This window comes from Haemaphysalis longicornis, unplaced genomic scaffold (genome assembly GCF_048455015.1).
Source record: "Haemaphysalis longicornis isolate Haplotype H1 unplaced genomic scaffold, Haemaphysalis longicornis Haplotype H1 scaffold_2, whole genome shotgun sequence".
Taxonomy (NCBI): Eukaryota; Metazoa; Arthropoda; class Arachnida; order Ixodida; family Ixodidae; genus Haemaphysalis; species Haemaphysalis longicornis.
Genome location: NW_027526295.1, coordinates 73,202,743 through 73,225,393, shown reverse-complemented (window position 1 = coordinate 73,225,393; position 22,651 = coordinate 73,202,743). Strand labels below are relative to the sequence as shown.

The 22,651-nt window shown below is 48.5% G+C and overlaps 1 protein-coding gene across 1 annotated transcript in view; it reads left to right on the top strand.

The window, feature by feature from the left end:
- The window catches only part of LOC144168068 (lipase member N-like), a 31,887-nt gene extending 11,091 nt beyond the window's left edge, over positions 1 to 20,796 (top strand). Inside the window, exons 5-9 of the mRNA XM_077697152.1 lie at positions 638 to 730; positions 2,896 to 3,048; positions 10,947 to 11,018; positions 14,448 to 14,516; positions 20,542 to 20,796. Of these exons, the coding sequence (XP_077553278.1) occupies positions 638 to 730; positions 2,896 to 3,048; positions 10,947 to 11,018; positions 14,448 to 14,516; positions 20,542 to 20,796 (642 nt within the window). The remainder of the gene's footprint in view (positions 1 to 637; positions 731 to 2,895; positions 3,049 to 10,946; positions 11,019 to 14,447; positions 14,517 to 20,541) is intronic.
- Positions 20,797 to 22,651: the final 1,855 nt, after the last annotated feature.

The following is a 22,651-nucleotide window of genomic DNA, read 5'->3' as shown; positions in this document are numbered from 1 at the left end:
CTACCCAAAAAGGCTATTTTAGGGTTACATTAACCGCGCACGAAAGCAGGACACATGTCCCACTGTACAGATAAGGGCATGAGTTCTAACTCTATCAAAAATCACCTTTTTTTTTAATTTTCACCTTCCCTGTTCCCTCAGGTCAAATGAGAAAGGCCGCGTTTCTTTATATACGGTGCAACAGCCTCTTATGTAGGACACTATTGGTCACTACACCGGGAATACCTACTGGGGGCAGTGGACGTGGTGAAACTCTGATAGAATCTCTCTTAATCATGCAGAAGCCGTCTGCACACCGAAGGCCGTTTAACAGGTGGGCTTTACTGCCTCTAAGGGCGTCGATTAAGCTTTAAAGGCTGTTGTGTATTTACCCCTAAAGTAAACTGTCTCGTAGGTATTCGCGCGTCCATTCCTAGCTGAATCTTACGTTGAGATTCCGGTGTAGTTGGAGAATTGTAGATAAATTACAGTTCTTGTCAAGAAAAATAAGGCAATCAGACGTTTCCAAGAAAAGTCGCTTTCCGGATTAGGAAACGGGAGAACGGTCTACAAACATAGGAGTATTTCATGTAACAGACACTGTAATTGTGAGCTATAGCTCCCGTCGGCATAATTAATATGCACTCTCTAATTCCAGGTGAACATTCTGTTGGGATATGGTGCTATCGGAAACACGACACACTTCACGTCCCCTGCGCGGTTTGCAGCTCCTTTTGCCAGATTGATAAAGGTGAGCCACAAGAGAAGAAAACACATCCGCTTTCACAACGTAAACCCCATAGGAACAGGGCATCTGGACGGGTGGCGCCACCACTCGGTGTTCCCCTCGTTAGTGGAATGAGCCGGTGTATTTGACTACGCAGCCTTACGTTGTATTTGCCGTGCTTGTTTCGGTGCTTTGAATGTTAAGAGGGTGTTGTGAGCAGATATGTGCGGCGAAACGAGGTCTAGAGAGATGTGTTGGGTTCTTAGATGCACGAACGGCTACGTAAACTTGTCGGACGTTTCTAAGGTTGCGTATAGGCTACATTGACATGAGCGCTTTTCGCAGCGTTCTGCGCCTGGCTCTACCCGATCTGAGTAGGAATAAAACTATTAGTATTCATTTATACTGCTTTAACTTATCTTTACGGGTTTCAGTGACTACGGTTTCAACCACAGCCTTACCGATGGGATACCTCGATACGTGTGCTTTGAAGAGAAAGTCACGTACGAAATCGAATACCTTATGGCAGTGGCAACGGCGCGACAGCTTACACTTTTTCTGTAACTGTGAGCTTTGTGCCTTCGGTTTTCATGAGTGACAGCATAGGAATCTGAGAACAGGGGCAAAACTCCCCTTATGTAATGCCTTCGGGCCCTTAAGGAACAAATAAATTAAACATTTGTAGTGGTCATTTTATCAAGAGCCAAAATTATTCAACTACCCAACAGCTCAAGTTAAAAACCATCGCCCCTCAACTTCCCATTTTACCACTAAAGTCTGCCACGAAAGGCTGCCACCTATAGTTAAAAATATGGCAGTGTTAACGTCAGCCTGTATTTTTATTGCTTAACTATTCTCTGCCGAGTACCTAAACAAATCGTGTAATGTTATGCGAAGAATCCAAAAAACACGGGACTTGTTTAAAACAGGTGTGCATCAGCCCGAGTTCTCCAGCACAGACGCATTTCCGACACGCTGGAAGCAGCTAGTATTTGGAGAGTGGTGCATGGAAGTCCAAATTTAAAACAGAAAAAGCATCCAGCCCTTCGTCTAACGGCGCCCATGGTTGAACGGGAAGCTTTCTTCATGCGAAATCGAATGGGAAAGCTAAAAAGAAAGGATGCTGTGATAAAGAAGAAACTGCGTTCTGGTCAAATCGAAAGCTCATCTAGTCAAATTTTAAATCCAGAAGCCAACCAAGAAACCCACAAGAGAAAGCTTTGCGATAAACCATCTGAGTCGTTAGACGGAGGAGTGCATGATTTTTCAATCGTAGGTGGCAGCTTGTAAAACTTGACCGCAGTATTCAGTTGCAAAACTGAGGGCATGTTCTTGGCCCCCTCCTGTCTCCCGTCCTTCAGCCACGCAAGTATTGCTTATTGAAAAACCATTAACCAACTATCCAGCAACCATTGCAGCTCTTATAAAGCAATGCTTTTGCATGACAAGCGAAGACGTTCGGCTATATCATGCGGTATTTTTTCTCCCTCCTCTTACCTCTCATTCATCTCAAACCAGGGTTTTTGAGAACGCGAACGTGGGAGGGGGCGCTCCAAGGAGGTGTCTGTCTACCTGGAAACGCCGGATTTTCTTTTGGTCTAGCCGTATAGGGCTTCGCTTTATTATTATCCTTTTCTCATTAGCCCGACATCATATTCATGCCTTTCCTTTCTGTTCTGTTAAGAGGGGCTACGTTTTGGAGGACCTTCGTCACTTTGAACTTCTTCCTAAATCTCCCAGGCTTTCGGAACGTACTAGGTATGCGAATCCAACACATGGAATAAGAGGCCACATAGTACCAACGCCAAATACCACTGCTGTATGCGTCCGTAAGATTACTTGCGAACTTCTTCAAAAGATTTTCTCTCTTTCTTGGACTTCACGTTTTTCGCGCGCTGTGATGACGTACTTCGACAGGTGTCGCGGCTCCTGACCGGTTTTGTATCAGTTGACGGAGTAAAATACATAAGGTTGTGCCTTGTAGGAAAGCAGCAACAAAAATAAAGTAGAAACTGCAAGGCGTGTGAGCAAATCACACGATGAGATTCTGTGCTAGAGATAACCTTTTCAGCCACAAATCAAAACAAAGAGAGAAATCTTTAAGCGGCAGTATTGCAGATTGCGTTTACGGCGTCAAATACTTCGTAATATAAATATCATTCGACTGATGAAAACTTTCTTTACTGCAGGGCGTGACCGACCTTTTGACCCGAGGAGGCATGTTTGTGTCAAACCCACTCGTCAAATGGTTGATTGCCACATTCTGCGACTCCCCCGTTAGAACTCTGTGCTGGAAGCCTATCGCGCTTGTGTTTGGAGTAAACCCCAAGCAGCTGAACAGTGTAAGTGGTACTTGCCCTCTCTACCTCCTCATTACTCTTATTGAGAAATAATTATTTAAAGGGTTCGCTAATCAGGAAAAGCGGCATCTCAAGTTGTCTGTTAACTTTCAAGTGGATGTTATTCGCCATGTGGCTATATAACGTCCGTATCAGAAACCAAACTCCCAAAAAGAGGTCGTTCCTCTGAAATAAAGCAGAAGAAAGAACGTGCAGTGTCCGTACGTTAAATACTCTCTCAACAGTAACACATCAAGGTAAAAAAGTTTTATTTCATCCGTATCGCATTGAGCTCCGCACTACAAAGCGTCTTCGTTTTCAAAGTGCCATGCCTGACAACGCTACTTTTGCTTGGTTCTGGTTTCTTTCCAACACGAGATGACAGGGTGAGTCGGTTCAGATACGCGTTGCAGTTGAGGCCGTTGGTAAAAACACGCATTAGGACAATCCTACGACATGCGATCGCTTCCATATTAGGACAAACTGCTAGAAGTGCGGAGCTCGCAGAAATGGCCGCTGTCACTTTTTCTCACAGTGCTCACATTGCTGTTTATGATGAGGTGCACGCAAACAGGCTGACCAAAATTGACCAGTTCTTCCTCCGCCAGAACGGAAAGACCGAAACGATAGAACTTGTAATCAGTATAATACCCTCAAAAAAGCCGTGCGCGGCGTCATTTAGATCGACCCGGCTGATAGTAACGAGACCATCCTGAGCCGGGTGCGTTGTGAACAACCCGAAGTCCTAAAGGTGCAAAATAGAAAAGTCAGACCGCGCTATATTGACCTTCAATTCCCCAAATCTTCCCCAAAACTGTGAAGTACCACATGGAACTCCTCGATGTATACAAAAGCCCCTTGCCCTCCTTCTGCAAGAAATGCGCACACCCTGTAAGATTCCAGGTTGTACGACCTTTGTAGATCCGACTATCCCAACCTACACTCCGCACCACACTAGGAAACATTTTACGGGCCAGGCCACCGTCCATGTCCACAATACTTACCAAGCAGTGCAGCACAAATAAGTCAAAGCAAGCAGAGAAAGTAGAGTAGAGTAATTAGAGTAGAGGCTGGGTGGAGGAAAGGCGAAGGAGTTGGTATGCTTATACGGCAGGGGGCTAATTGGAGAAGAGTGAAAGAAGATTGTAAAGAACATGTGTGCGCAAAAGAGATAGTTGGGGGTAGGTTGCTTTAGGAGTGTCGTACCTATGGGTGGGTAAGGAGAGCAAAGAACAAAATGAAAAAAATTAGTTCCGGGCACTCTGTGAAGAAGGACGTCCTGCAAAGCTGCACGTCCTCCACGGAGTTCACAAAACACAGCACGTTTATTTGTAAGTTACGACTGATCATTCTTCCTAGCCAATTACATGAACGCGATTTGGAAAGACACGAGCTTTATCCTTGTAGACAAACGGAGACCTGTGTCTCTCCCTCCGGCGTCGTAGGCACCTTACTGTTTGTGTTACACTCCAACGCAATCCGCTCTACCACTGAGGACACAGGATGGGCCCAATGGGTTTTTTGATGGCCTCGTTTCAATCTCACGCAAACCCAACGGGCATGTCAACGGTAACGGCATGAAACCTTTAGCTGCGCATGAACTTCCATCTCACTAAAATCTCCCCCTCCTATCTCCCTAAACGAGTAAACACATAAACTGGCAACCGGTCATCAGCGGTTTCTTAACAGTGAAAGGCAGTTGCGAACATGTCGCTCTGAAATCCCTTTACGCTGAACAAATGACGTTGGCCCACGTCTGCGTTTCAAGCGGGCCAGTTGCTGTTCATCCGGGAGGGCTTCGCCGCTACTAAGCCAGCTAAAGCTTGAGGTGGCAATGGCGGTGACACCGCCTTTCCGTTGTTATCGCGCCCATTTACGCTTCTCTTTGGGCTGGCGCAGCTTCAGTTTCCGCTCTTCTTCCTCCAAGCGAACGACATACGTCCATCCCATAGTGAGGTAACACCTCGAAGACCAGGACCTTTATTCTGGCAGACACACACGTCGGTGACCTATTCGCTGCGATGTCGTATTCATCTTATTGTCTTTACAAAACACCAACCCTGACCTAAACCGCTCGATTGCGCTGGAAAGCTGACAGGATGCTGCGAGGCCTATGATTTCCACGGTTAATTCTGCCACCTCTGCAACGGGTACGCCATCGGTAGCGGCATCACGGCCTGCTGTGCGTGCGTTCCCCTCGCTCCACCCCCAACCCGTGGACGCCTAAGCCAGCAACCGGGCGTGGGCGTATAATTAAACGTGAAATACCCCGGCGAAGAGAGATAGAAAGACTTCATATGCGTCCAGAATAAGATGTATTATTGTTCTTCCACCACACGAACTATGACCAGCTGGTCAACAAGGACTGCTGACGCGTAAGTGTCGCTCAGAATGGCTGTCAAGTAAAAAAAAATGTTTATGCTCACGCCGGCATTACAACGGGGCAAGCTCCTTTCAACCGGCAGGGACCAACAGTTCGTGGGAGGGGAGGCATTCGAGACGGCAACGGCCGCGGCTACATCCTCGGCGGCGGCGGCGGCGGCGGCGGCGGCAACTTTCGGCTTTTTTACACCCATTCGCGCTGCTGTTGATTCCCTGCAATCATCCGACAATGGCGCTACGGCCGCTGTCAGCCGACTGCGCAACTCGTGAGAGAGGCGTCGGTGATGGCGAGGGGAATAACAGTTGGAATAATCGTTGTGAAAGAGGGGTCCGAAGTGGCAAAGAGGAGCCCCGGAGGAGCGCCTCTTTGCTTTAGCGGAATGAAAACCGGGGGAGTGAGACATACACTTCGCCGACAACGCATCGCCGACACGGATAGCCTCCTTCCACCCGGCTCTATCATATTATACACTGACGCCAGTATACAAGAGACTGTGATTTCAACTGCCCTTCATTGCACTAGCCATCCAGCCCTCAGCAAGATGTCCAGATTTAAGGTCCCGGAACCTCCATCATCGTTCTGTGCAGAACTTGTAGCCATTAGAGAGGCTATGATTGCTGTAACCGGAATCACTTTGCAGCCTGGGGCGCGCATCGTAGTTCGCACCGATGCTCTACAAGCAGTCCGCCTACTACGGGTAGTTAGTCGTAGCCCTGTGCTGGCTCAGAGTATTCATCAACTTGCGGCAGGAATTGCTCACAAGATCCTGATTGAATGGGTTCCACGTGACCTACTCACAGAACACTGCAAGGCAGACGTAGCAGCCCGACTGGCAGCATCCGTTCCATCTCCGACTTCCCCGTTAGAGCTGGATGATGCTACTCTCCTGGTGACGAGAAAAGAACACCTCCGGCGCCGCACACGTGCTCTCATTCCACCGTGTGCTGCCACCCTCCCCCCGGGTCTTACCCGTGCAGAGGAGGTTGCGCTCAGGAGGATTCGGGTGGGGGGGGGGGGGTGGCCTTAACTCCCGCCGTGACCCGCCACTGGCCTCAATACCGAGGCTCCTTTACAAACCCTGGTTGCCCAGTGTGCCACCGCAGCGACGTGATTGCCGACCTTCACCACTTGCTGTGGTCCTGCCTCGCCTTGAGGCCGACGAGACTGCGACACCTTGCGGTGACGGGCCTACGCGTAGACGACGCCTCCGCATACGCCGCATGGATACATGGGCGCCATCATCGTTCACTCCTTGACTTCATCTGCGAAGCGAACATTTTCATTTTCATCTAATCATTATCACCTCATAATCCCATATATATGCCCTGTGGCAAAATAAACGTTCATAAAACAAAGGTCCACAAAAGTACCGCCGTAGGCACAGATGGGATACCGATGGAGTTGATTAACTAATTAGCGCGAAAAAGCAAGGGACAGCTACTGCAAGCCATCAGCACTGGGATAGAAAAGAAGGCAATACCGGACACGTGGCAAATGAGCATGACGAACGTAATGCACAAGAGCGACGGAGACCGCACTAAGCCGAGTGTGCACACGCCAGTCACCGTTACGTCAGTGTTGTACAGGTTAGGCATGCCGGCATTGAAGTTTTAACTACAGCAGTGGTTATAAGAAAATAGGATACTAAGGGAACTCCAAAATGAGTTTTGAAACGACAAATGACTAGATGACAATTTATTTGTAATGAGCCAAAGCATAGAGGTGGTGAAGATGCAACACCGGTCTTTGTGGTTAGATTTTCTGGACATTAAAGCGGCGTATGATAATGAAGACAGGGAGCGGCTACGCAATATCCTGGTGGGCGAGGGACTGGGGGCACAATTTCTTAACTTACTGAAGGAGCAATACCTGGAGAACCAAGTGCAAATAGCGTGGGGCGGGATAACATGCAGTAGGCCTGCATACACCTACAATGGTTCGAAACCTATGATTTCCTCTCTCTCTTTCTCTCTGGCTAGAAAAATATCCAGAGAGCGGTACGCTGGGGTTCGACTTATCATACATTAAAAATGGGCAGGTGGTGGAGCAACGGGTTCTAGGATTAATGTATGCAGGCGACACACTGTTTATGGCGTACAACCGGATATGTATTGTGGTAATCCGGCAATAGTGGCGGGGGACAATCCCACGGGATGGACATGTGCCGGCTGAGGATGAAGAGGTGGCGCGGGACGAGCTAGGGCGGAACATGGCGGACTCGGCTGGGCGACGTGTGTGCAGCCGGATCGGCTGAGCAGTGTACCTTGGCGGAGCGGGACTCCCAGTAAAGGTGTGATCGAGGGGGCTCGGTGTCTTTCTGGGGAACCGCGGCCGGGTGCAAGAACCCCGGTACCACATTTGGCGCCCTGAACGTGGGGCCGGCCGTGGTTCCTAGGAAGGGCATTGTGGTCTTCTTCCTCGTTTTGGTGTTCCGCGGCAAATGTGACCGACAGCTCGCTGAAGATGTGGTCAGACACGATCGACCTGGCGGACCAGTCTCTGGTGGTGGACATCTCGGATGCCCTCAGCTAGAGGGACAAGGTCAAGTTCATTGTCCACACCAAGACGACGCTGTCGGACTTCCAGAGGCCGGAGTTCTCTGTGCTTCGGCAGCACGAGGAGTTCATCTGGCTCCATGACGCCCTGGAGGAGAGCGAGGACTACGCCGGGATGATCATTCCCCCGGCCCCTCCGCGGCCGGACTTCGACGCCTCGCGGGAGAAGCTCCAGAAGCTCGGCGAGGGCGATGGCTCCATGACCAAGGAGGAGTTCGCCAAGATGAGGCAGGAGCTCGAGGCGGACAGCTGCTGACGACTGCGCCGGACACCACCCCCGCGGAGCAAGGCCCGCGGACAGGACCTTGCCACGTTTAGACCTTCTGCAAGGACCCCCGGGTCTTAGGAGGTCACCTGTGGCACCGGTCTAATGCCATCCGGGCTGAGCCGTGGGAGTCCCTCGAGAGTGCCGACGCGACCCGCGGAGCATGGCCCGCGGACAGGACCTTGCCACGTTTAGACCTTCTGCAAGGACCCCCGGGTCTTAGGAGGCCACCTGTGGCACCGGTCTACTGCCATCCGGGCTGAGCCGTGGGAGTCCCTCGAGAGTGCCGACGCGACCCGTGGAGCATGGCCCGCGGACAGGACCTTGCCACGTTTGGACCTTCTGCAAGGACCCCCGGGTCTTAGGGGGCCACCTGTGGCACCGGTCTACTGCCATCCGGGCTGAGCCGTTGGAGTCCCTCGAGAGTGCCGACGACTGCAGCCGAGGGCAGCCAGCGTCGGCCTTTTCTTCGGAGGGGGGGAGAGTGTGGTAATCCGGCAATAGTGGCGGGGGACAATCCCACGGGATGGACATGTGCCGGCTGAGGATGAAGAGGTGGCGCGGGACGAGCTAGGGCGGAACATGGCGGACTCGGCTGGGCGACGTGTGTGCAGCCGGATCGGCTGAGCAGTGTACCTTGGCGGAGCGGGACTCCCAGTAAAGGTGTGATCGAGGGGGCTCGGTGTCTTTCTGGGGAACCGCGGCCGGGTGCAAGAACCCCGGTACCACAGTATGCAGGGCTTGGTGTATATATGCTGTGAAGTGACGCACCTAGGGCTATCCTTCAGCAGAGAAAAATCTGGGTCGTGGTCTTTAATGACGACACGGAGCACAAAACAGTATCAGTGCAACAAGTAGAAATACGAGGGGTGAAATACTATAAATATTTATGAGTGTGGCGTACCGACAGCGAAGATTACGGGGATGCGCGTGAGGCTCACCTTAATATGAAAGGAAGACGGAACGCGGCTATAATGAAGCATAGATCAAAGTGGGGCTGCTACAAATTATAGATTGGAAGGGGAGTTTGGCAAGGGGTCATGGTACCAGCATTAAATTTCAGAAATTCGACACTGTGCATGTAACCAGAGACCGAAGCGGGCCTGGAGGTAAATCAGAGGGCTGTAGGCAGACTGCTCCTACGGATCTACAGCAATACTACGAACAAAGTGGTACAAGATGAAATGGGCTGCGCGCCTTATCCGGCAATGAAGGCGCAAAGCAACATAAAATGTGAGGGACGACTTCGGACAACATGGAGAACGCAAAATGGACAGCGAGGGTGTTTAGGTACATATATATGAGTAGCAGGGACACGCGGTGGAGACGGAAGACCAGACAGCTGACCAAGCGGTACGGAAAGTTGATGGGCGAAAGTGGGGCATACACAATAGTTAAAAAGCAGGAAACAGTGAAAACATCGGATGACACTGGATGTTAACGAATAAACGAAATGTCTCACAGCTGTACAGTCATTTGCACATCAGTTCCACAGCACACAAAAAGGACGGACGGTCTGTTGCCCTCAATGTGCAGCGTAGCAAGAATGTTTACATTTAAATGGAATCGCTTTCGGCCCTATCGTCGGACCGCTGCACACGTAACGTGGATGGCAAGCCGCCGCATCATTAGAGAGTTTTAGCTGACTGTTTTTGACGCTCCGTTATGCTCCTGACGGCCCGCTCAGTACAACCGGAGCGTCAAGACGAAAGGCTTTTAGCTAAGCGATAACCGTATCTCCCTCAGCGGGGAATGATTCGCGTGACTGGTCGTTTCGCGTGTGCCTGTAAATCAAAACTTCCCCCTAAAGGAAACATAAGAATTTGTATTTGGTCGCCAAAACAAAGCCAAATACCGTGTTTCTTGGGCTCATTTAACCTTTTTTTTGTATAATGTAGTCGCTCACATGGTATAATATTTCTAAATACCAATAAACAAGCCGATAAGCTTTGGAATAGCCAAGCCAAGGCTGTATTTCTCGGCGCTGCATAAAAGAAGCCCCGTGCTTCGGTCGACGTTTTTCGCTTCCGTTCTAAACATGTTTAAGGTGTGTGGCACCATTGCCTATTCGGAGGCGCTTTCGCGGCTTCGTCGGTCGTGTTTCAATCGAAGAAACAAAGTTCGTCGTAGCGCGCTCGCAGCGCGGGGGTAGCCATGTTAAAATTCCCCACGGTAGCGTAAGCTGCCGCGACGACCCGCTAAGAGGCCCCGATTAGCGGAGCGGGCCCCGCTCCGGTATCGCCAGTACCGCGCTAGCTTGCCACGCATACGCAATGGCGCTCCCTCTTGCTATCGGAGCGGAGCGGGCCGTCAGAAACGGTCAGCTAAAACTCTCTATTTTGTTCGCAGCCACATGACGCGTCCGAGCCAATCAGAGCGTGATGCCCTCGCTTACTCGTATTCGAGCCAGTGGAGATGCCAGGCCTGCGTTCACAGCCAGTGGAATAACTATGGCGTGTAGACGAGTTTACGCCTCAGCCAAAAAATTTTCAGTACTTTCATAGGCGTAAGGTCTAACTGCGCCACGTTTTGCGGTACTTTTCAAAACGGCTTAAATTATGGCGAGGAAATACTGCACGAATTGGCTGTGGGTATTGCTTTTGAGGTGCTGTGTAAGCGTCACGGTAAGTGACAATGCAAGAACAAAGACTCATAGTTAGTCAATTTTTAAAAATAATAATGTGTCCGTTTACTGCAGACCCGTATTCCGGTATACGAAGCCAATTTCCCAGTTGGTTCATCGAGTCAGACAACCTTACATTACACCCAGGTAAGAACTATTCACTTTCAAGCACGAGGCCTCATATGATAATTGTTCGGTTACTGTATCAATATAGAACGTTGCCGTACTTATGTCATCAGCACACCTAAGGCAATTGCCGTCACAATAACCCTACTTATCTTGCTCTGCAAATATATCGAGCCACTCAATTTTATGACCCCTCTAAGGTAGTTCTACGTGCTTATCTAGTGCCTAAAACAAAATAAAGCCTTACAATTTTAAGTATCGTTCGCGAAACAACCACAACACAAGTGCTTTCGGCGTTTTAAGAAAAATGATTGAATATAAATATTCCGCACTTGTGCTAGAAACCCTACTGACTCCTAATACAGATGAGTGCAGCTCTTTAGTATGCGTCATTCTTCGGTACATATTCACATAGAAACACAAAGCATTTACCATAAGGAAAAGAAGGGCACGGTCAGAAAGCTTCTAAAACCCTGTATCTAGAAACATGTAGGAACCAGTATGGCGGTATTGGGAGCGCCGCTGACCTATGGCAAACACGGCCACCGTCTGAGGCCACCCAGCGACAATATTTATGTCGTCGGGCATACTGGAGCTGGAAGTGGTTAATACTCTCAGTCTAACTGAGATGTACACCATGATTTCATCATGCAGGTAACATTTCTTCGAGTTTACGTCAGTAAAATGTTGTATAGGTGGTTAAGCAATATCTTCTCATCTCGAAATAAACAACAAAGTTCACTGGAAAATCATTCAAAGCAGTAGTGGACTGAGTACACCAGGAATTTAAATGCTGCCGCTCAAGACATTCCGACACACTGTATTAATACACGACAAGGTAAAGCTACAGAAATTTAACTACTTTTCTGCTTGAGACTAGTCGTCTTCTTTTCATCCCATTAACGAGTACAGTAAATACAATATTACCTCGTTAACTTAAAGTAGTAAAAACCGAGAAATATTTCGAGATAAGAGGATTTTAAAAATAAGCAAAGTAGCGCGAATTGCCATGAACTGTCAAGTTTACTGCAAAAAAGGCGCTGCTATTTACTTACCTGTCATGCTGGCTGCAATAGGAGTTCTTGGCGGGAAGCCTGCGCTCCATTAAATTTTTTTCATCTCGAAAGGGACCCGCTCTCTCCACTGGGTTTTTCTCCGCACGACACACCTTTATCGTCTAGTGCGCTGTACGTCTGCCGCTTGGCCCATGTCTCTACCCTGACATGACCTGCCACAGGGTTGCTTCATGCAGTTGATATGCCTCTAATCTCAGACCTCCCGTTCGGAGAAAACATCGGCTTTGTGGTAAGCTCGTCTGAATGGATGGATGGCAAAACGTTTATTGAGCTTAAAGGGAAGGGGTATAAGGGCGTGGTTAGCCTCCTAAGTCCAGGAGGCCTCTTGTCCGGGCTGCCTCCAGTGCGCGCCGCACCAGGGCGACCTGGCGCTCCGGTGCAGAGCTGGTCAGCTCGGACTTCCACTGCTCAAGGGAAGGAAAGGGGTGGGGATGTGGGTGTTGGGGGAAGGAGAAGACGAGGTGGTAGGTGTTGAGAGGGATGTGACAATGTGGGCAGTCGGGTGGAAAGAGAGAAGGGGAAATGTGGGATAGAATGATGTGGTTAAAGTATGTTTCGGTCTGTAGTCGGCGGAGGATGTAGGCCTGTTGGGCGGTGAGGGAAGGGTAGGGGGGGGGGGGGGGCGGGTATCGCCGTCGGGAGTTTGTGTGGTGGGAGAGGATGGAGTTGTACGTGGGGTCGAGAGGTGTCAGGGCTGCTGGGTCTGGGGGTGGAGGAGTTATTTGGTCGAGGCTAGGCGAGGGAAGTGCCCGGGTAATGAGTGCGCGGGCTGCGGCGTGGGCCGCCTCATTCCCTGCCAGGCCGGAGTGGCCGGCGGTCCAGACAATGGAGACGAGAAAAAAAAATTGAGGGACCTAGGCGCGGCAGCATCGCGCGAATCTTGTGAACGGTCCTTGGCGATGAAATTTTCTTTCCCTTCTAAGTCAACATTTCGAGATATCCGCCGTTTGGCCCGAAAATACTTCGAAATAAAGGGCAACAAATGGATGGGATGTATAGGAAATGGTTCGGTACTGCGGAAAATTTCGACTTAGCCGATTTTTCGAAATATGCGAGTAAGAGTTAACGAGGTATTACTGTAATTGTTATAGAGTTTCACACTGAGATATAATTACGTGGGAGCAAATTTCTTTCAACCACAGTATCCGTTCTTTCCAGACTACCATGTACAGTTTGGATGCCCAAATGTGCAAGCTTTCGATGTTCGCCGACGCTGTCCAAATGTATCATCGATGAACGTTCGAATATGGCTGCCGGTTGCATTCCTTAGTCGTTCCTAACACCAAAAAGCCATGAAAAGATCCGTAGCCGTTAGGGCTGCGCTTACCTAGAAAAGGATCTCGAAAACTGTTATGCTCCTTTGAGGAGAGGCAGTTAGAAAGCTGAAGTGGTAGAACGAACCGCTGCCTCGTGCAGATATCGACATCAGCGTTACAGCTGTAAAACGTAAGCCTATGTCAAAAATATTCGACATAACAAAACAGGGAAACAATAGCCACTACTGGGCCCAGGCAAGTTTTGTGTGGCGGGCTCGCGGTGGGCCTGTTGGTAATCAACGCACTGGTAACAAAAGTACATAACTTGGAACCGTTGCTTTGAGATAGACCTTCTGACAAGTTTGTCCTGGTATCCGCGAGGAGGTATGTGACGTTTGTTTAATTATTACAAATTGCTTGTCCGTACCCCTAAGTGTCACGAAGTAATAGCCACGAATATTTCTTTCCGGCTCTCCCCACATCGGCGCTATTGTTGGTAAAGCGCGCCGTTCTAGAGAAATACAAAGCCATTGGTTTCGAAGTACTTTCGCAAGGCGAACAAACATCGGGAGCTCACTGTCCTTTTGTTAAACTACGAAAAACAGCGCAAACGACGGGACGAAGAAAGGTAAGACTAAACACAGGCGCTGTGTTTGTGTGGTAAGACTAAACACAGGCAGCGCCTGTGTTTAGTCTTACCTTTCTTCGTCCCGTCGTTTGCGCTGTTTTTCTTAGTTTAACAATGTACCAACTGGCCCGTCAGCATACCCTTCTGGTCCTTTTGTTGTTTTCTTTCTATGTCCGTCAAATTGATGTCGCAGGATATTACGCCGGCCCTGACATTCGCACCGGACGCTTACGAAATCGATCGGGCTGCTCCGATCAAATGGACAATTCACATAGCTTCCACTTTTATGCACACAAAGTAATTATTTCTGAGTTCTGAAAGCAGTATGTGGAACATCTCGCACACAGAAAGAGATTGTGTTGCATAACTTGCATTTTTAGTTGGCAAGTGTTAGTTTACACCTGTGTTGCCTTCAGTTACGAAAACACCGAAATTTCTAGTACTGTGATTGTAGTCATTTTCTTTCAAAAATTTCGGTTTCCTCTTGCAGATACACAACGCGCAAAACCTGGTCAGGTTTGATTACGGCAAAACTGAAAACCTCCGTCGCTACTCACAGGTATGTCCTACATGCGTTCCTCATTCGGTGTTCTTGTTTAAAAACAACAATCTTATCAAACGTTCTTTTCAAAAGATATATAATGACTTTCATGCAAACGTTTCTTTCCGTCCGTAGTTCCTAGCTGCAAAGCGATTATTCTTATATTAAACACAATCGTCGTTTCAGAGCGACTTCACGGATTGATTTATTTCATTTTTACTGCCATACCACCATGAAAACGGCCGCCTTCTTCAGGACAGTGAATTCAAACCACACCACGCAGTATGGTGCTCCTCTGAGAGCAAAAAAACAGGGACGTCGCAGCAGTTAGCCGCGGAATCGGCGCATCTGATTGTGGTGAAGCTTTAAAACTACCCGTTACGTCATGGTTTCCGCGAGCGCTAAGAGGAGAGAATTCGGGCTCTGACATCGGTGAAGTCGGGCCTCTCAGAGAGCAGTAGTGTGGACCAGGTCCTTCGGGTTGAACCGCTCGCTTATTTGCACAGATTACTCGGAAGGCGCCTGGAGTGGACTTAAGCGGTACTCCCAAAGATTTCCTGAAAGGCTTTCCTAACCGCAGTTTCAACTTTGCAGAAAGCAATTTTGTTAATATTGCCGCCAGAAGGGCCACCAGGATAGCGAAGGGAGATATAAATGTAAGTAGCAAGAGAAGATGCTGCCTCCGAGTAACGCCAGATACGTTAACATCGTGTGCACAACCTTGGCTCTCCTACATGCAGATACTTGGCTAATGGCATGAGTTTTTAACCACCGTGTGAGAGGGTAGACAAAGACGTAGCACGCACGTATTCCATGGAGGTGTTTTCTCCCAAATATTCCCATCGCTATGTACCTGTGAAGAACAAGCTTGCTATGAGCACATAACCTCTTCACCAAGTGTTGTTTTAGTCGTCTATTAATGAAGGAAATGACATGCGACCAAAACAAAGCGAAAGAGAAGGGACAGATGGGAGGAGTAGCCGAGTTGTAGAAGATATGTGTTCGTGAAGACTACAGAAGAGAACCTTGCAAACAATGTAGCCTAGTCTAATGTGAAGAGATTATCTGATAAAGAAGCACACCTTGAGCGCCAAATGTACATTTAGCTAGAAATGCACTATAAACTCCAGCACTTCGGGGAAGAGTTCACGAAAGTCTTGGTTTTTCAGCCTGTCGCACGCATTGTTAATGATTCTACAAAATATCCCCGCCAGACCACAGCGACAAAGCTGGCTTTTCAAAAATCAGAAGCTGGCCGTAGCTCTACACTTATTGGGCGAACGCACACTGAAAAGGGAGTTATTTGCAGGCCCATTGTAAGCAATCTCAAGAAGGGAAGTTGTTAGAGAAACTTCAGTAAATTTGAGTGCCTAGAAATAACCCAATGGAACGAGCACACTCCTTCCGGCACTCCATTTGAAAACTGAGAAAGGTATTCGATTACATCTAGCACCGCTGCCCAACCTAATGCACGTCAATTCACCGGAATTTTGGGAGCGGTTGGTCTTTGCACGATTCGCATCTTGGAAGAAATTAGGGAGGAGCCTCATTCGTGGGATGGTAAGATTGGATTGCGGCCTCCCTTGAACCCGCGGGGCAGCCTTGGTATATTTCGAAGCTCCACCAGCAACAGGCGCCGAGAAATTGAAGGGGACCTAGGGGCGGCAAACGTAAAAGAAGCTTCCGCCTCCGAGCAGCATCCAGCAGTGATTCAGCCATCGATGACGTTTCCTCCAGGGCTTGCATAATTACTTAGGTGTATGTTCAGTTAATGTATCTTCGGCATTCCCTCGGTCCCTCACAACTTCGTAGGTTGCACAACTTCCAGGAGTGCATTAGAGAAAGGTTTTATCTCTGGCCGTTTCGCATGTTGCTGCTAAAGTGTACAAGCAACCTCCATTCCCAGGCGTGTACAGACCGGGGGCCGCTGCCTTCCACAATACGCATGAAGTTATTTTTCTTGGAAAGCCAAGTACCCAAAACATCGCCAACACGCCTTTCTCACGTGCGTCAACGCAGTCATAGACCACCTGTATACCGATTTCTTATATTGAAACTTCTACGTGAAGACGAAGCTGCTCAGCAGTAAACGCGGCAACTGAAACAATCTTGCCACCAGCCGCTATCCGAGATGATGTACCAATGGTTTGGTGGCGCAGGGACACTCACTGCCCGCTTGTGAATCTTTCATGCCGTTCGCAAGCCGAAGCAGTTGGTGGCGTTAAACCACAAATGAGTCGTCTAAATCACAAACTTTGGCGTCTTCTAAGGCATACAAGGATCGAAGTGCAGTAAGTGTACTAGAATGTTCCCACTACGATAGCCATCATGGAAGCCCCCATGGATGGTGCCTATGGAGGACAAATTAAATTTTATTAGTGTGTGAAAAACAAAATCAAACTTTAGTAATTATGACAACTTTTCTCTTCGTAGCCTCTCTTTCAGTAACTCAACTATTGCAATGTAATTAGCAGGAGGCCGTACGTGATGCTAAAATTTATCTATAAAAGTGCTGTTTTACCTTGGTATAAAAAGGAAAATCTAGATTGTGTTACGAAACGACGTAGAGACTCGTGAAAGCCACAAAACTCGCCCACAACAAAATCTGTTACTATAATACAACCCAAAAAGTGTATAGAATATGTTTTTAATATGCAAGCAAGAAAAATGTGCACAATGTTTGGCTGCGCCAGGCAAATTTCGCTTTTGCCAATGAGCACTTGAAAACATTTATTATGGACGGTAAAGAACAAGAAATATTGGATAAGCATGCATAACAAATCCGAAGCAACGCAAAAAGTAAACAGCACGCACCAAGTTTACAAAACCAAATGAAGGTAAGGTACAAGAGTACCTGTTAAAATGATTATAAAATCTTTCTTTATTCACGCCGGTCGAGAAGACAGCAGCGTGAAGAAGCTATGGGCTGATTGGAACATCGCAGTGTAGCCAACCAAATCTGACCTATGTTGATTTTTATGATGTCTACGATTATGGCGTGGTCTCTACTGTGGGCAATAACGTCATTTTTTTTTCGTGACTGACGTCATTATGCTGTGCATGCTTTCATAGCCTCAGGCCTTTGTTTCTCCAAACAAGAACAACTGCACTAAAGAAAATAGCATAAAAACGTTGCAGCTGCTCGGAGTGTTTTTTTTTTTGTGAATAGTAAGTTTATCTTTCAAAGTTTTTTTGAAATCCTTTGCCAATTTTGGTCGTGACTGTTCTTTGCCAACAGACAACATCGTTTTTAGTTCCCTCATTTTGCGTTTTCTATACAGTGGAACCTTGATAATACGACTTTCAAGGGACCGCGAGAAAGCGTCGTACGACCGGGGTGCGGGTAAATGCCGGCATACTACACGGTCTCACGTAAGAGGTAGGCTAAATAAAATTCCCGCGCCTTCCCGCGAGGGGAACTCGAGTAAATGCAGAGCATTGGGGGTCGTTAACGCCGCGTAAAGTCGCGTTAGGGTGGGTAGTTGGGTTGTAGTTGCGTTGGTGTTGGTTTGGGGTAGAGAGAGGAGAGTAAAGTAGCGTTAGGGTGGAGCGAGCGTCAACCAAGGAAGGAAGGAGCAACGCAGTGACTGAAGCACGAGCGACCGCTAGCCGCTTTATTTTTGCAGCGCGCGCAGTAGAGGGAGAGCAGTACGGTGGGGAGAGCGCGCATTCGCAAGCAGCGCGCGCCCTTTCACGCCCAACCGCGCTGCTATCACGCACCTGTTACGCCGAGACCGCGACGGAGCGAATGGGCTGACTACGACGCATGCGCGCGCCAGCTGCTGTTGAGAGAGAGGAGGGAAGGAGGAGAGGCGCACCTGCTGCGGACGCGGAGCTGTTGACACCGTCCGACGCAGGAAGAGGCGAGGCTAAGAAATGCTCTGCATTTAAAACGTATTTAAAAAAGTACTATATATAGCGCGTTCTCGCGTAATTTGTGAGCCTTTAGCTGAAATCCCAACTTTTAAAAAAGGCAACGTCTATGTTGCGCCCCCCTCCCCGCAGTAGCGTCCGAGCTAGCTCGCCAGCCAAGCGCCGCGCGCTACGCGACACCCGTCACGTCCGGCGCTATTTATAACCCACTCGGCCAGCCGATTGCGCGCCCGAGATAAGGCCGGCGTGGTTGACCAAATGGAGAGGGGAAAAAACGAGTGTGAAACCACTAAGGCCGACCGAAACGAACGATAGTACAAGGCGGAGATGAAAAAAAAATATTCCCGCGCCTTCCCGCGAGGGGAACAAGAGTAAATGCAGAGCATTGGGGCCTCAGTACTGATTGAAGGCAGTGTTGCTTCCATCGCTTCTTCCGTGATGCTGGAGTAGCAGACACGAGTATACATGGGCACGAGCGTCAACCAAGGAAGGAAGGAGCAACGCAGTGACTGAAATACGAGCGACCGCTGGCCGCTATATTTGCAGCGCGCGCAGTAGAGGGAGAGCAGTACGGGGGGGAGAGCACGCATGCGCAAGCAGCGCGCGCCCTTCCACGCCCCGCCGCGCTGCTATCACGCACCTGTTACGCCGAGACCGCGACGGAGCGAACGGGCTGACTATGACGCATGCGCGCGCCAGCTGCTGTTGAGAGAGAGGAGGGAAGGAGAGGCGCTCCTGCTGCGGACGCGGAACTGTTGACACCGTCCGACGCAGGAACAGGCGAGGCTAAGAAATGCTCTGCATTTAAAATGACATTGCCGTACATGGCGGAGACACCCCTTGAACGGTCCCGTGCCGTCGCTGTTGGGTCAAAGTGCTCAACACATAGCAGCTTTCGTTTCCCAGAAGACCCAGCAATGCAAAATAGATATGATTCAAGCTTCGCGAGTCAACCGTGTTGCGGCGAAAATTACAGCGCCCAGTCTTGCTACCCTGACTTGCTGCGGCAAGCGCCGTGTGATTCGGAATGGCGGTTCCAACGTGCACGTGTCTCCACCCTTGCGGTGGAAGAGTGTGGATTGAGACACTTTAGAAAGGAGCGGAGTGACAACGAGGCTTTGAGAGACCCTGATAAGCTGAGATCAGATATATAGGGAGAAAGAGCGTCGTGAAAGGAACAAACTTAAATCGAGCGGCCATGGAAAATGGCTGCTCAGCCATCACCGTGGGGTTGCGTCGTATGTATTCTCGTTCGTCGGCGGCTCGACGTGAGCTTCAAATTCACGGTCCGCCTGCCACCTGAACATCAACTTTTCGCGATTGGCCCGTGTGCGTACTGCTGCCGCATGGGGCCGTCGCAGGTAAACTCCCGCTCACCAGTACCCGCCTGCTTGCTTCCGTTTTTTCAGCAAGTGATCCGGCCCGCCCCCGGACCTTTACAAATCAAGCAACGCAAACGGGAGTTAAGAATAAAGAATGTCGGGATGAGGCGGCGAAGTGGTGTAAAATATGGGAAAACGCCGGTTTATCCACCCCAGGGTCCGTCGTATGAAGCGGGCCACGTATACCCGAGCGTCGTATCATCGGGGTTTTCAATGCATTGTTTCTATAGGAAGCTTTCAGGGACCGCGGCGATACGTCGTAAGAAGAGGGTCGTCCTATGTTCAGGGGACGTATCAGCGGGGTTCCACTGTAATTTACTTGTAAACCTCCAAGAGTTTTCGATACTTGCGTCTCTTCGTTTCTTGAGCAGTTTTGTGCCCCCTAAAAGTAATGGCGATTCTGCCTTCGATCTTCATGTCACTGTTGACCTGAACTGTAAACAGCAGCGCTTAGTTCTGTAACATAATGTTTCTGTAAAGCTTCTTCTAACCACTCCACGTGGCATTCGTGTTTTTTTATTTCTGGCATTCCTTCATTTTCTGGATGGCACGCCAAACTAAAAACTTGAGGCGGAAGTTCGTGAACTGGCACTGTTTAAGTTGAAATGAAAAATAAATTTTCAGGCCCTGCTGGCTGCAAAAACGTTTGGAATATCACGGTCTGCAAAACAAGACAAATTCGTCGCTTGCCAATAATGTGGCGGGGAATGGGGCCCGGAAAGATCAATTTGGGCACTTCTGTGGACGCCAAATCATCAAACAGTAAATGCGGTTTTTTGCCTACTCAGGAAAAGCCTCCAGTCTACCCACTGGAAAAGATCCGAGCTCCTGTGGCGCTCTTCAGAGGCTTGGCCGACATCTTTACACACCCCAAGGACTACGAAGACCTGAAGCAGCGCTTGAGGCACGTCCTGGTGGCCGACTACACAGTGCCAGACCCCAAGTTTACGCATCTAGATTTTGTATTCGGTTTCAATGCCACAAACATCCTGCACGTCCCCAAGATGAGCGTGTTGCAGAACTACACTGTATCTGTTGCGTAATTGCTACTAAGGTACTCATTACGCAAATGAAAATGAAAATTGCACCAGCTGTGGTTGCTCAACACGACAATTGTGCGGGCCAACACTGCTATTCCCTAAGAATGTCTGCACCAATTTTTTTTGCTTAGCTCTTGCATCAAATAAATTGATAATTAAACTGCTAGTTTTTGTCTGTTATCTCAACGTTGAAGAAAAACACTTGATATAAACCATTGATTGTAACGTCCATTCTTCAATTATGTGTGTTTTGATGCCAACAAACGGTTGTCTCGTATTCAAGCACAGGCTAATTGTTATTGCAAATAACAATTAGCCTGTGCTTGAATACGAGACAACCGTTTGTTGGCAGGTAACGTCACACCAGTAGTATTGAATGAATAAAATGTAATAATGTAAATTTTTATTACTTCTGATTGTCTTTTGTAGCTGAAATTTTGGCGAAATATAGACCCACAAAATAACAAATAATAAATCAACTGGTTTTAATCTTATTAGGGTTGGAGCACCTCTACCATTGTTATTTGTAAAAAAGCTTCCCTTATGACCGCAATCGCAACCGGCTGAGCTCATTTTTGAATCGTAATATTCGGAATAAACACGAAAGGAACTGCAAAGAAATAGTAAGTAGGGCTTGTTACATTTAGCTCACGCAAGACGACACGCAAAGAAGGAAAAATAAAAGATGGCACCGTGCACTTAGTTATACTTATAACCACAACTATTATCGCTATTCGATTGCCTACGTGGCGCTAATGCACTAAAGGAATGACAACAACACAGAAACAACTACGAAGGCTTTCAGCCGACAGATAATAATTATTTGAAAATCCACGCTTAGGATCCCTAGTAGGCGAGAAGGGAGATTGTAAAGCTCAAGCTGTACAAGCGAAGAATGAATGTTGTTGTCAGTTGCGTTCCTGTTGTCTACAAGGAGTGCTTCTACAAGACGATGGGGCATCTGCGGCTGTGGTTATTGCGATGACCTCGACAAGGACATTGATATTCTACACGATGTATTATATCAAGGTAAACATGAGCCAATCATGGTAATCCGTTCATGTTCAAGACAGCTCCAAACAACCTCTCACGGGCGCTACGAAGAAAAAATTACATAACGCCCTCGCTGCCTCCCACACCAACAATGCAGTTTGTGCTAACGAGCATCGCTGTGTAGCTGCAAAGGTAGTGTTGAATAAAAATGGCGTGGTTAAATCAAAGAAAAGCCCTAAATTTGTCTAATTGAGCTACGGTAACGTCTTGATTCGAGAAGATGAGAATTCAATGATCGTACACTCCCCATGTGAAAGAAACCAGGTGAAGGTGCACCGGCTGAGGCCCACCGCTGAAGCTCCAACGCCTTGGCTGCTGGGCCTACCCCAAGGGGCGCAACAGAATAAAAGTTCTCTCTCTCTCTCTCTAGGTTACTTTCAGAGCACGGCTGAAGTATCAGACTAACATCATAGTAGCACCCTTTATTCAATGCAGTTTTAATGTTTAACAAAGCATTAGTGTACGTCATACACTGCGGCGCGTGCCTCTCGTCCCCCCCAAAAAAATTGAGATGCAAGATTTTGCCTAATCTTACGACACCCGTATGTCTTTGATTTAATTGGGGTCAGTGAAACATGGCTTAAAAAATACAAAATAGTTTTTAGATATGGCTACAGACTTTCTCAATACGACGCAGGAGGCAGGCTAGCAATATTTGTGAAAGAAAACATCGTTTTCATGTTGTAGTCAGTGACAGTGCTATTGAAGCAACCTCTGTAGCATTTTGATGTGTAAGAGCATTTGGTGCCGTTTACCGCCCTTCAAACGTGGCATTCCCTTAGTGTGTTCATCAGTTTTAGATCTG